Source organism: Loxodonta africana, chromosome 1 (genome assembly GCF_030014295.1).
Source record: "Loxodonta africana isolate mLoxAfr1 chromosome 1, mLoxAfr1.hap2, whole genome shotgun sequence".
NCBI classification, from domain to species: Eukaryota; Metazoa; Chordata; class Mammalia; order Proboscidea; family Elephantidae; genus Loxodonta; species Loxodonta africana.
In genome coordinates, this window is record NC_087342.1 from 232,087,204 (window position 1) to 232,102,849 (window position 15,646).

A 15,646-nucleotide genomic window follows, 5' to 3' on the forward strand; every position below is an offset into this window, starting at 1 on the left:
GAGGTCAATTAATATCACTAAACGCACACATACAAAAAGAAGAAAGGGCCAAAATCAAAGAGTTATCCCTACGACTTGAACAAATAGAAAGAGAGCAACAAAAGAAATCCTCAGGCAACAGAAGAAAACAAATAATAAAAATTAGAGCTGAACTAAATTAAATAGAAAACAGAAAAAACAATTGAAAGAATTAACAAGACCAAAAGCTGATTCTTCGAAAAAATCAACAAAATTGATAAACCTTTGTCCAAACTGACAAAAGAAAACCAGGAGAGGAAGCAAATAACCTGAATAAGAAACGAGATGGGCGATATTACAACAGACCCAACTGAAATAAAAAACTCGTATCAGACTACTATGAAAAATTGTACTCTAACAAATTTTAAAACCTAGAAGAAATAGACGAATTACTAGAAAAACAATACATACCTAAACTAACACATATGGAGGTAGAACAACTAAATAGACCCACAACAAAAGAAGAGATTGAAAAGGTAATCAAAAACCTCCCAACAACAACAACAAAAAGACCTGGCCTGGATGGCTTCACTGCAGAGTTCTGCCAAACATTCAGAGAAGAGGAAACACCACTAACACTAAAGGTATTTCAGACCATAGAAAAGGACAGAACACTCTCAAACTCATTCTATGAAGCCAGCATATCCCTGATACCAAAACCATGTAAAGACAGCACAAAAAGAGAAAATTACAGATCTATATCTCTCATGAACGTAGACGCAAAAATCCTCAACAAAATTCTAGCCAAAAGAATTCAACAACATATCAAAAAAATAATTCACCATGATCAAGTGGGATTCATACCGGGTATGCAGGGATGGTTCAACATTAGAAAAACAATTAACAGAATTCAACACATAAATAAAACAAAAGACAAGAATGACATGATTTTATCAAATGATGCAGAAAAGGCATTTGACAAAGTTCAACACTCGTTCATGCTAAAAACCCTCAGCAAAATAGGAATAGAAGGAAAATTCCTCAGCATAATAAAGGGCATTTATACAAAGCCAATACCCAACATCATCCTAAATGGAGAGAGCCCGAAAGCATTCCCCTTGAGATAAGGAACTAGACAAGGATGCCCTTTATCACACTCTTATTCAACATTGTGCTGGAGGTCCTAGTCAGAGCAATTAGGCTATGTAAAGAAATAAACGGCATCCAGATTGGCCAGGAAGAAGTGAAAGTATCTCTATTTACAAATGACATGATCCTATACACAGAAAACCCTATGGAATCCTCAAGAAAACTACTGAAACTAATAGAAGTATTCAGCAGAGTATCGGTATACAAGATAAAAAAAAAAGATAAGCATACAAAAATCAGTCGGATTCCTCTACACCAAAAAAAGAAAAGGAATGGAAGAGGAAACAACAAAATCAATACCATTTACAGTAGCCCCCAAGAAGATAAAATACTTAGGGATAAATCTTACCAGAGATGTAAAAGGCTTATACAAAGAAAACTACACAACACTTCCGCATACCTTGCTCATGGATAGGAAGACTTAACATTGTAAAAATGAAATGTCTATTCTACCAAAAGTGGTCTATAGATTTAATGCAATTCCGATCCAAATTCCAATATTTTTTTAATAAGATGGAGAAACAAATCACCAACTTCATATGGAACAGAAAGAGGCCTTGGATAAGTAAAGCATTACTGAAAAAGAACAAAGGGGGAGGCCTCACTCTACCTGATTTTAGAGCCTATTATATCGCCACAGTGGTCAAATAGCCTGGTACAGGTACAACAGAGATACATAGAACAATGGAACAGAACTGAGAATCCAGATATAAATCCATCCACACATGAGCAGCAGTGGGTTTTTTGATGAGCAGTTGATATTTGACAAAGGCCCCAAAGCAGTTAAATGGTAAAAAGACAGTCTTTTTAACAAATGGTGCTGGCATTAACTGGATATCCATCTGTAAAGAAATAAAAGAATACCCATAACTCATACCATGCACAAAAATGAAATAAAAATGAATCAAAGATCTTAACATAGAATCTAAAACGATAAAGATCATGGAAGAAAAAATAGGGACAATGTTAGGAGCCCTAATACATGGCATAAACAGTATACAAAACATTACTAACAATGCAGAGGAGAAAGTAGATAACTGGGGGCTCCTAAAAATCAAAGACCACCAAAAAAGTAAAAGGATTACCTACAGACTGCAAAAAAGTTTCTAACTATAATGTTTCTGGTCAGCGCCTGATCTCTAAAATCTACATAATACTGCAAAAACTCAACTACAAAAAGACAAATAACCCAATTAAAAAATGGGCAAAAGATATGAACAGACACTTCACTAAAGAAGACATTCCGGTGGCTAACAGATACGTGAAGAAATGCTCACAATCATTAGCCATTAGAGAAATGGAGATCAAAACTACAGTGAAATTACATCTCACACTAACAAGGCTGGCATTAATCCAAAAAACACAAAATAATACATCTTGGAGAGGTTGTGGAGATACTGCAACACTTACACACTGCTGGTGGGAATGGAAAATGGTACAACCACTTTGGAAATCCATTTAGTGCTTCCTTAAAAAGCTAGAAATACAACTTCAGTAGGATCCAGCAATCCCACTCCTTGGAATATATCCTAGAGAAATAAGAGCCTTTACACAAACAGATATATGCACATCCATGTTTGTCGCAGCACTGTTCACAATAGGAAAAAGATGGAATCAACCAAGGTACCCATCAATGGATGAATGGATAAATAAAGTATAGTATATTCACACAGTGGAATACTATGCATCAATAAAGAACAGTGAGGATTCTGTGAAACATTAGCATAACATGGTGGAATCTCGAAGGCATTATGCTGAGTGAAATTAGTCAGTTGTGCCAAAGGACAAATAGTGTATAAGAGAACACAAGAAATAGTTTAAACAGAGAAGAAAATATTCTTTGATGGTTACGAGAAGGGGAGGGAGTGAAGGAGGGAGAGGGGCATTCACTAATTAGATAGTAGATAAGAACTAGTTTAGGTGAAGGTAAAGACAACACACAATACAGGACAGGTCAGCACAACTGGAGTAAACCAAAAGCAAAAAGTTTCCTGAATAAATTGTATGCTTTGAAGGCCAGCGTAGCAGGGGCAGGGGTTTGGTGACCATGGTTTCAGGGGACATCTAAGTCAATTGGCATGATAAAATCTATTAAGAAAGCATTCTGCATCCCACTTTGGAGAGTGGAGTCTGGGGTCTTAAAAGCTAGTAAGCGTCCATCTAAGATGCATCGATTGGTCTCAACCCACCTGGACCAAAGGAGAATGACGAACACTAAAGACAAAAGGTAATTATGAGCCAAGAAACAGAAAGGGCCACATGAACCAGAGACTACATCAGCCTGAGACCAGAAGAACTAGATGGTGCACTGCTACAACTGATGACTGCCCTGACAGGGAACACAACAGAGAACCGCTGAGGGAGCAGGAGAGCAGTGTGATGCAGACCCCAAAATCTTGTAAAAAGACCAGACTTAATGGTCTAACTGAGATTAGAAGGACCTCAGTGGTCATGGCCCCCAGACCTTCTGTTGGCCCAGGACTGGAACCATCCCAAAGCCAACCCCTCAGACAGGGATTGCACTGGACAACAGGATGGAGAGGGATGCCGGTGAGGCATGAGGTTCTTGGATCAAGTGGACACTTAAGACTATGTTGGCATCTCCTGTCTGGAGGAGAGGTGAGAGGGTACAAGGGGTTAGAAGCTGATGGAATGGACACCAAAAGAGAGAGTAGAGGGAGAGAGCAGGCTGTCTCATTAGCGGGAGAACAATTGGGAGTATATAGCAAGGTGTATATAAGTTTTTATGTGAAAGACTGACTTGATTTGTAAACTTTCACATAAAGCACAATAAAAAAGTAAAAAAAAAAATTCTGAAGGGATTTTTAAAAAGAAAGTGCTTCATCTGAAAAGAAAATGTTTTCTGTTTACTGCATTGCATAAAGCAGGTTTACTTTCATTCCAATCAGCAAACATTTCTTTAATTTTTCTTTAATGCGAAACATTGTGCTGGATGTTGAAGGCAGGATCAGTCAAGCTTGCACGCCAGTCAAGTTAGTACCTTGTCCTTCTATCAGCCTGTAGGTTTTTCTAAAGGAGACAGACTTGAATGCAGCTTGGTTTTTTCAACAGTCTTTTTTCTAGATAGGCACACAGTGGCAAGTTTAGACTTTTTCCTGCCCCCCAATCTCATCTTACTGCCAGTATTTTCCTTTTTGAATCCAAGTTCATTTTTGAACCTCACCAGCTATCCTTGTAAATTATAGGACAGAAGATACTGGAATACTTTAGTGGAGTGTGTTGTAAACAGAAAAACAATGGAAACCATACAGACCTTGGTTTTTATGTTGGTTCAGCCACTAACTTCTGCTATAACCAGATGAATTTTTATAATGACTTAGCCTCAATATGTTTATCTGCAAGATGGAAGTAGAGCCCTTGTGGTGCAGTGGTTAAGAGCTCAGCTGCTGGTTAGAATCTACCAGCCGCTCCTTGGAAACCCTATGGGGCAGTTCTGCTCTGGCCTATAGGGTCAGTATGAATTGGCATCTACTCAATAGCATTGGGCTTACGGGTATAAAATGGAAGTAAAAGTGATATAAAATAAATTTAGGGAAAACATTACAAATCCTTAAAACATCACAAAGATACTACATCTTACTATCAAAGAAAGCAACACAATCAGCTTTTATGTAAGGCTTTACGCAAGGAATACAGTCTCTTTTCTGGAAGGGTTGATGGCAGTACTCCCTCAAGATTAGATTAGAGAAGAATGCCCCAACTTTTCCACCAAAGACTTGCTTGAAGCCTAAGTAGACAGAACTTACTCCCATGGTGTCTGGAGCACAGTGTGAAGGAGCCTACTTCAAGCTACAAGACACAGCTTCGAAATTTCCTCTTTTATCTTAAAAAATTACATCATAAGTTCATTCTGTTCTATAATATACTCCCGTTTATTAAAATAAAAATTTGGTATTCCTCATCAGTTAGATTATTTGGCTTACTTCTCTCTATATTGCTACATAAAATTGGCACTCCAAAATACCCTTGCCCCCATAATTAGATGAAGGCGTATCTTGCCCCGGCTTAACGTACATTACTTCTGAGTATGCATGCCATTGGTTGGTGCTAATAATAGGCAAAAAGGTACAGACCTGTATACTCACACAAGGACTCTAGACCTACAACACATACACACACACACACACACACACAAATTGCCAATGAGTTTTCATTAGGGAAATGAAGCCAAAAAAAAAAAAAACAAAAAAAACCGACGGCCATTGAGTCGATTCCGATGCATAGCAACCCTATAGGCCAGAGTAGAACTGCCCCATAGAGTTTCCAAGGAGCACCTGGTAAATCTGAACTGCCGACCTTTTGGTTAGCAGCCATAGCACTTAACCACTACGCCACCACGGTTTCCGGGAAATGAAGCAACTTACTGGAAAAGACTATGTAAGAGGTTTTGGTTGAATTATAACTGAGCGTAACTGGAATCTGACTGCGCTATCCACAGCCCAATGCCTGGACAAGACCACAGGTTCCCATCTGACCGGGCTATCCACGGCCCAATGCCTGGACAAGACCACAGGCTCCCATCTGACCGGGCTATCCACGGCCCAATGCCTGGACAAGACCACAGGCTCCCATCTGACCGGGCTATCCACGGCCCAATGCCTGGACAAGACCACAGGCTCCCATCTGACCGGGCTAACCATGGCCCAATGCCTGGACAAGACCACAGGCTCCCATCTGACCGGGCTAACCACGGCCCAATGCCTGGACAAGACCACAGGCTCCCATCTGACCGGGCTAACCACGGCCCAATGCCTGGACAAGACCACAGGCTCCCATCTGACCGGGCTATCCACGGCCCAATGCCTGGACAAGACCACAGGTTCCCATCTGACCGAGCTATCCACGGCCCAATGCCTGGACAAGACCACAGGTTCCCATCTGACCGAGCTATCCACGGCCCAATGCCTGGACAAGACCACAGGTTCCCATCTGACCGAGCTATCCACGGCCCAATGCCTGGACAAGACCACAGGTTCCCATCTGACTGAGCTATCCACGGCCCAATGCCTGGACAAGACCACAGGTTCTCATCTGATCCCAAAATGATAAGAATGAGTTACATTGTTAGAAGACAACCATTTGCAATGTCTCAAACATTTGGTGGATAAAGAACTTTGTATAATTCTGAAACATAAAATGCGAAAGATGACCAAACTTACAACGTGAGTTGGCAAGAGAAGTCTAAGAAATGACAAAATGCTTTCAAACTCTTTTTATTAAATGAGTGGATGAATATATGGATGAATGAATGAAGGGCCAAAACAATGTCAAAAGACTGCTAAATCACTCTCCAGCAGGAACACCAGGAGCAAGTACAAATGGACATGGAGAGAATTCTTTCCTAATCCACAAACCAAACCAAAGCCAAACTCACTGCCATGGAGTCACCTCCAACTCATAGCAACCCTGTACAGACATTCCAGTGGTGCACCTTCCAACCTTCCCAGCTGTTCTTGCCATTTACTGTACAGAGAAAACAGGGAACATGCTGTGAACAGAGAAAAACAGTGGAAACCCCACAGACCTTGGTTTGTATATTGGTCAAATATCATAGTAATGATTCTTTTTATTTTGTATGTTTTCAAGATTTTAGATTTATAAAATGAGAACAATACTACTGTAAAGGAGAGCAGAAATAATGTTTTCCCCTGGTGTTCCCTGATGTCAGGGTGATGCCAAGAAACACACCCTGGGTTGAGGAAAGATCACTATGGCTTTGCACATGCCATTTCTGTATGGCTTAACATTGTTATTTCTGAGTCAAGGTGAGGAACCTGGAAATACTCTGAACCTTTGTGATGTGATTTCTGTAGGAAATACTGAACAATACAGCAGTCCTTCCTTCCAGGAATCTCATTTCTGTACTTGATTCCAGTTTCTGCTCTTCGTGTGCAATTCATTATTTTTTAATTTATAAACCTAAGATGACGCCTTTTGAATTGTGGTGTTGGAGAAGAATGTTGAATATCATGGACTGCCTAAAGAACAAACAAATCTGTGTTGGAAGAAGTACAGCCAGAATGCTTCTTAGAGGCAAGGATGGCGAATGCTTCTTAGACACAAGGATGGCGAGTCTGCGTCTTACATACTTTGGACATGTTGTTAGGAGGGATCAGTCCCTGGAGAAGGACATCGTGCTTGGCAGAGTACAGGGCCAGAGGAAAAGAGAAAGACCCTCAAGGAGGTGGACTGACACAGTGGCTGCAACAATGAGCTCAAGCATAACAATGATTGTAAGGATGGCTCAGGACCAGGCAGTGTTTCGTTCTATTGTGCACAGGGTCGCAATGAGTCGGAACTGACTCGATGGCACCTGACAACAACAACAAAGATGACCTTGACTGATGGAGTAAACAGATTTGTTCTACGGAAAGAAGATCCATTCACTCCTGTAGAGAAGAAGATACTGCAGGGCAGTACACCAGCAGGGAGCCTGGGGTTCACAGACGCCTCGGGGGTATAGCCATTTAACTATTTCACTTTCCTCTTTAAGGGAGACATGAAAGCCTTTTATAATGAATGTAAACTGAGAAGAAACACATCATGCACCGTAACTAAATTTTTGGTCTCAAACCTAGCCACAAAGGATGCAACCATCTTATGTATTTTGTCTATATGTTATAACCACACATGTGTGATGCGGGGAGGCAGTGCCATGGAAGACCTCATCTCCACAGGCAACCTCAGACCTGCAACCCAGGTTCTCCTTGAAAAATCTGTTTCTAAGCTATGAACTAGGAAGATCCCACACTTCTCTAGTCCTGTAGAACCAGTCAGGGCCTTGTAGATTATCCACTTTGATTCCTGGATTTCATAAGAAAACTGAAATCAGGCTACTCTAATAAGGCTAAAGAGTCAGCTTAGTGGCATTCGGGCTCCTTGGACCTAAGTTATTCGAACACTCTGAGTATTATTGCTAAAAAGGGAGATGAAAGTGATGTCAGTTTCTTATACAAGAATATATGCTCGTAAATCAGTAATAAATAAATAAAATTCCTCCCTGCCATTAATATGACGGGGGAATAGGAAAACATATTCATAAATAAACTGACACATTCTTCAGATTTTAATCTATTGTGGGGTTAATTGTGTCTAACTTACTGAATGATACATGATTAAAACACACAAAAATAAACAAAATAATGATAAAATATAGATACTAAGAACTTTACGTTCACATCCATAATTAATGGTGACTTTTGATTTACCTCCAGGAAGATACAATATTTCAAAGTCAAAGCCAAAAGAAAGTTTTTAAACATAAATTCAAACTGAGTAAACTTTTATTAAGACACACTGATATTACAAATAGTGAATACAAAAGTAATTGCTGACTCAAGATCTATTTTCCAGAATCTTTCTTGAACTTTCACACTGAAGATAGCTTTGCAATATTCTCTAACAATAAAAAATACAAATAAACGAATGAAAAATGCTCTAACTTGTTAATAATAATTTAAAATAAAACAAGTATTAAGGATAAATAATTTTCTTTATTAAATGGGAAAAGACTAAAAACATAAATATTTTTTGCAAATAATTTCCAAAAGGGTTTTTGGAAATAATTCAGGGAGGATAAGATTCAGGAAAGGAGGCTACCACAATCTACAATGGTGCCTTTTTAGGGAAGGAAATTTAGCGATATGCATCAAGAACCTTAAAAATATCTATAACCACAAACCTTCTACATCCATTGCTATGACTCTGTTCTTAGATTTGAAGCACACCAACATCTGTATAAATATTTGTAAGCATAGATTTTAAGCATACTGATATCAGTATAAATATTCAACATATTTAAAAAACTAGAAATAATCTAAATGCCCAACAATAAGGAAATGGTTAAATAGAGTATTCCCCATGTGAAAAATCAAGGGAAACCATCAATGAGATGAACTGACACAATACCCGAAACAAGGGAGTCAACTACACCAATAATCACGAAGACGGTACAGGACCAGGCAACGTTTCATTCCGCTGCACACATATTGCTGGGTCGGAGCCATCTGGGCAGCATCTGTCAATATAGCCATATTCCATGTGATAGAATCTTAGGTACCTATTAAAAATTTTTGTTTTCATGGAATATTTCATGACAGGAAAGATTTATCATGCTGCTGCTTTAAATGGAAAAAGCCAAATACAAAAATACATCTCCAAAATGATAACAATTTTACATACAGAAGTATCCACCCCATACGACGTACAGGCAAATATTCAGGCGTAATCAAGATACTGGAAAGAATTAAACCAAAATATTGCTAACCATGAGGGTAAAAATAATTTTCAACATTTTTTATAATTTATTGTCAGTGAATTACTTCTAATTTAAAAAGCAAAACATTATTAGAAAACAACAACAATAATCACCAAAGTACAACTCAGAGAACTGGAGGGTTCTTGTGCACATAAATCCATCGACATAAGAAGGAAGATTCACTTTCTCTGTCCTACAGCTAGGACATCCGTTCTGTTGCCCTATACAAGAAGGGACCTTATTCAATCAAAGTGTTGCTTATAAACATACAATTAAACCTGATGGAATACAGGAGCTTCTGTTTATAACACCTCGCAAAAGTAATAATACATCTTATTTCAACAGTCAATATCAGTTTTTCAACGAATATCTCCCTGTGTACCTGGGAGGCTCATTTCTTCCTGAAGATGTGGTAAGCTGTACATGTAGAGGTGACACCTGAGCAGCAGTGAACACAGAGGGCAATTCTCACGGAAAGATAATATGATCATTGCCACATAATTTAATGCCATCTTTATCAACTTTAATGGAAGGTTTTAAAGTATGGGCTGATGGGCTGCATTCTGACATAAAGAAAAATATTTTGAGTACACCTATGAAAAAGTGAGTAGTGATTTTAATATCATATTGCTTTCAAAGCAGTTGATACTAGTTTCCAAGCAATTGAGCCTTCCTTTTTAGCACTTTCCAATTCCTTTCCTGAAATACCAGAAAAAAGTCATTATTGCTCCTCTTCCTCCATGTTGAAAGTGTTAGCTGTAAGCAATCACTCCCCTTACCAAGGAGGTGGAAATGGTAGGTTCATTAGGCAGTATTTTTTTTTTTTTTTAAACTCGCTAATATGGATACATGAGTTGGCATTTGAATGTCAACTAAGATTACACTACTTTAAACGTAAGTCTAAACACTACACAGAGCCTAAAATATCCTTGGACTCTATTTGATTACTAACAAAACTATTTCACACTTTCAATACTTACATCACATTAAAATGTACCCAAACCGGGACATTAGCAAAACAAAGGCAACCTGTCTCAGGACAGAGAATCCGAAGAGGAAGGGTCACTGGGAGAAAAGCATTGGGAAAGAACGATGTGGTGAGTGACAATTTTTTCAGATCCTTACCTGACGTCTGTACATGTAATGCAGCTGATGTCTCGACTATTTGCTGTGATCAGGTTCAAAGCTACTGACGTTTCATTGTCAGAGGTCGGGTGTGCACCACATTTAAAGAAAAATTCCTGAAAGAATGAGAAATAAGGTTACAAACTTGGAACTCCTGCTGGTCATTTTTCCCTCTCTAGACATTTCAACAGTAAGCAGTATCTTCTGGCAAGTGGAGAAATCTGTTATTAGGTACGTGAGCTGGAAATAAATCAACACCAAGTCCTTTGAGAAATACTATTGCCCCTGGGACAACTGGTCAATGATTCCCAAGTTAGAAGGGTCCCAGTGTGTGTACTTAATTATCTCTTCTTTTCGTCTTTAAACCAGCCAGCTGGACGAAGACTTGGTGCCCTTAGCTTAGCAATGCCCTCTATGAGAGTCTAGTGGAATAACGGAATATGAATGCAGGAGGAAACTTATCTCACAAATGAGGAAAAGGGGGGCCCTGAGCCATAAAATGATCCGCCCAAAGTCAAATGTTAAGGGGTAAAGCCAATAAGTGGCCCAGACTTCCAAAAGGGAAATCAGTGCATCTTCTACAGCATCACTACACACTTGGGCATTTAGCAAGAAGAATGTATCATGGAGGAAGGAATCTAGAAAACTCCGCTGTGAAGGAGTGTGCAAATACGTATGAACATACAGCAGTGGGGCAGAGCACAGCATTCCAGCCTGATCTAGAGCCATCTCCTTTCCCTGCCTTGCTCTAATCCACTGGCTGTTGGTGGACCCCAACTCCTGGGGACCCCATGTGTGTCAGAGTAGAACTGTGCTTCATATGGTTTACAATGGCTGATTCTTCAGAAGTAGATTTCTAGGCCTTTCTTCCAAGGCCCCAGTTAGCAGTCCAGCACCTTAGCTATTTACACCACCTGGGAGACCCTTCCCACGTGAAACAAAGATTCTTACTGTTTATGTCTGGTCAGGCCTCTGCTGCCTACTCCCATGCCAGGCAGCAGGGGGTGCCCTAAACGGTACTTCTCCCTTAAGTTCTTTTCCCCAGCCATTTCCTGTGATAAAACACCAAAACCCATTGCCATTGAGTCGATTTCAACTCATAATGACCCTATAGGACAGAGTAGAACTGCCTCATAGTTTCCAAGGAGTGCCTAGTGGATTTGAACCGCTGACCTTTTGGTTAGCAGCCTTAGCATTTAACCACTACACCACCAGGGTTTTCATCCTACGATAAGCCCAACCAACCAACCAAGCTCATTCAACTCGATTCTGACACAGAGCGATCTTACAGGACAGAGTAGAACTATAACACACACCTTTGTTTTAACTTTTCACATAGGACACATTTTCTTCCTTGATAACATTCTCCTTCTCTAACAAAAATTTCCTTTTCACTTTTCTTATTTTCTTCCTTCTGCTATATTTCTATGTTTGTTCACACACCCATTCTTCTCGTTCATACACCAGGGTGTCTGGACACTCAATGCTATGCTTTTTGGCAAATAGTCTCTATGCCTTCCATAAAGCTAAGGTCTGTGAAGCTCAATTTCCTGCTACGGAATCCATTTTCCATAAATAGACTACAGAATGATAGCAGTACCTCTGCACACCATACATACTTTATGCTGCTGTTGGTAGCTGCCATCCAATCAGTCTCTGACTCATGGTGGCCCTATGTGCAATGGAACAAGACACTGCCAGGTCCTGAACCATTCCCATGATTAGGTGTGGATCAGACCATTGAGAACCACAGGGTTTTTATAGGCTGATTTTTGGAAATAGATCATCAGGACTCTCCCCCTAGTCCATCTTACTCTGGAAGCTCTGATGAATCTGTTCCGACTCAGAGCAACACACAATCCTACCCTGACAGACAGGTGGAGGTGGTGCTTGAGGTGCGTTACCTGGAAACTGACCAGGTCCCCGATATAAAAAAAAAATATATATGGAACGGGAGAATTCTACCACAGAACAGCCAATGCCTCACTCATTTTCCCTTTATACAATAGACCCTGTATGGGCATACTTGTAAAGGGTCAGACAGTAAGCATTTTCACCTTTGCAGGCCAAATGGTCCCTATCACAACTATTCAAACTCTGCCTTTGTAGCCTGAAAACAGCAGTAGCCAATATGTAATGGATGAGTATGGCTGTTTTCCAATAAAACTTTATTTACAAAAAGAGATTCCAAGTGGAATTTCTCCTGCAGGACACAGCTTCTCCATCCCTGTACTAGACCAAGAGGCCTTTATGGAATGCCTTATTTATATTTTTATCCTAATAGAGCCTGGTCTAGGATAGGCATTAAATATATTTTCTTAAATCAAAAGTTAATAAATGTATTTAATAAACGCTATTGGCAACCCTTTACAAACTTGATATCACCGCCTTAATTTGTTCTTTCCCTATTTGTAACCTAACCTACCTCATTCTCCTCTAACCATGAGATGCTGTGAGCCACGCCTGTGGGTCTCAAACTATGGTGTCTATCAGAATCAACTGGGGGTTGGGGGGAGGGCTTGTTAAACTAGAGTGCACTGGACCCACCCCCAGGGTTTCTAATTCAGTAGTTCTTGCGAGGGTCTAGGACTTGCCCTTCTAACAAGTTTCTGTTCCTGGCTGGGAGCCTGTTACTGCTACCTGGGGACCATATTTTGAGAACAATGGAGTTACACCAACATAGTGGTGAAGTCAGTAAACTATTATTCTCCCAAAAGACCTCAGCTGCAGCACACCTTATTTACCTATTGCTGTCGAGTCGATTCCGACTCACAGTGACCCTGTAGGACAGAGTAGAACTGCCCCACACAGTGTGCAAGGAGCACCTGGTGGATCTGAACTGCCAACCTTTTGGCTAACAGCCATGACTGTTACCCACTGCACCACCAAGGTTTCCAGACATTGTTTACTGCACCTGAAAATCATGCCACGTCTCAGGTAAATGTGTTAGTCTCCAAAATCTGGAGCGTGTCATTTTACACAGGAGAATCCTGAAGCCAGGTACTTGGAATGGAGGAAGAACACTCCCAAGTCTTGACATGACTGGGACTTCTAGCAGGGGTCTGAGCCAAACCGTTTTTTGTCCTAAGTGACTCCATCTTGGATATCTAAATGCAGTCTGTCATTCAATGCAGTTTGTGACTTCTCTGAAATTATCCACTATACCCTGACCTAGAAAAATGTAGTTTTACCTACCCTACTCTGCTAAAGGAACAACTTGAGGTCAGAAATCACCCATGTCAGAAAAAGGTTATCCCAGACCTCTACAGGTGTCAGACCTGGTGTTAATCATGTGACCTTAGCCACTGATTCTAAGATGACCCCTCTTAAACCCCTTAAACCATGCTTGTATTTTCAAACCCTTTCTTCTAACTAATTTAGCTTTTCTACATCAGGAGCTTTTTCTTTCCCTTTGAGCATAAGAACGCTTAGCATTTTCACTTGTGGTTGTTTTAGCCTTTCAACAAATTCTTTGCTTTCATACTTTAGCAAGGTCTGCCAGTATAATACAGATCTAACTCCATTATTCTTCTCCTGACCATGTCTCAGAAGCTGGGCTACAGATGTCTAGATGCCAGGAAACATGTGATTTTAGTGGTCAGCCAGAATCCTGTCACTTGGAGCCATCCTTGCAAAAGAGGTCAACCCCAGTAAGGATAGTCAGCTGAGACCCTACAACCTGCATCGTCGTAAATGTCAACCAATCAAAAATGTTTTAGCTGTACCCTCTGTTTGCAGTTTGTTTCTTTATAAGCTTCTGTATCATTGCAGCCCTCTGAAGCACGTTCTTCAGATTACTTGGACACCACGTCTTCTCATTTTGCAAGATGCCTTTCTCCATAATAAAACTCTTTACAATTGAAAAAGACTCAAGGTTATTCCACTACAACAGAACCCAGGATGTTCTTAACTACAGGCCACTTACCAATCCCAGATGCTATACCTGTTCGTTTGCCACAGCAGATGAGGCCAAATGACTACCTGTGCTGTCCCACCTGGGACAGGTGATATGTTAGCAGACCCACCTAGCTGCAGTACTCTACCCCTCCCACACCCATGAGGGTATTTCCATAGCCCTGTTATAACAGATGGACAGTCCAGTGAGGGCGAGGGAGCCTAGTTTAGGATGTATCTTGGGAGTCCTGTCCATGGGCCCAGGTTCTTCTCTACAACAGCATGGGGATCATGCTGGTTTGTTTTTGTTTGTTTATTAAATATGCATGCTATCCTTTTTGCTCAACCTTTTAAAATGCTACAAATCCTTCAAAGGCCAGTTGAAGGGTACTGAAAAAGAGATGCAAAACAATTCCCAACCATCAAAACAAAGGGTTTGGATGATACCACTGACCCTTATGAAATATGTTGAGCTAGCTCCGACTGCTTTTTGTAGACATAAAAAAAATTCACATTCATAACATAAGGTAATTCCTCAAAAATAGCTGAGTTGGCTGGACTATTGAGGAGGTATTTCATATACAGATAAACAGATAGATGGTATTTATATTTTTTCTTAGCTTGCAGAAAGCTACTGGTAGACATTCAGCTAACAAATCACAAATTGCTTTAACACCAGATAAAATTCAGCCAGATAAAGCCCAAAATTCTTTTTATAGGCATGAGGAAGGTAGTGAATTGTTACAGATAACTCTATAAGAAGTTAAAAGTATTAGAAAATCCCAGTAATTTATCCAATATGATACGTGGCTAGGTGGCAAAAATGCTTAACTGCTCAGCTATTTAACTAGTCAAAAGGTTGGCAGTTCGACCCACCCAAAGATGTGTCAAAAGACAGGCCTGGCAATCTGCTGCTGAAAGTTCACAGTCCTGAAAACTCGATGCAACAGTTCTGCTCTGCACACATGGGGTCGCTATGAGTTGGCATTGACGCCACAGCAACCAACAACAACAATAACATATGAAATATGTAGGTCTCATCAGTGAATTGCGGGGCTTTCTCCACTAACTTTTATTAAAGGAAGTTTTTCTATAGCACCAGAGTAATCGTCAAGAACTCTGAAGGGTCTTAGATTTTACCGTACATGAAAAGGTAACAAGTTAATGTGCCACAGTATCCTGGATGCTGACAGAAGACAAGAGATCCCTAGGCCAGAGATGAAGGACGGGGAGCAGAGGCAG

General features: G+C 40.2%; 1 protein-coding gene across 2 annotated transcripts in view; it reads right to left on the bottom strand.

The window, feature by feature from the left end:
* Positions 1-15,646, bottom strand: part of PRKN (parkin RBR E3 ubiquitin protein ligase) — a 1,623,853-nt gene that overhangs the window by 720,892 nt on the left and 887,315 nt on the right. For both annotated transcript variants that reach the window (XM_064293116.1, XM_023559354.2), the window contains exon 6: positions 10,511-10,626. In XM_064293116.1, coding sequence (XP_064149186.1) covers positions 10,511-10,626 — 116 coding nt within the window. The remainder of the gene's footprint in view (positions 1-10,510; positions 10,627-15,646) is intronic.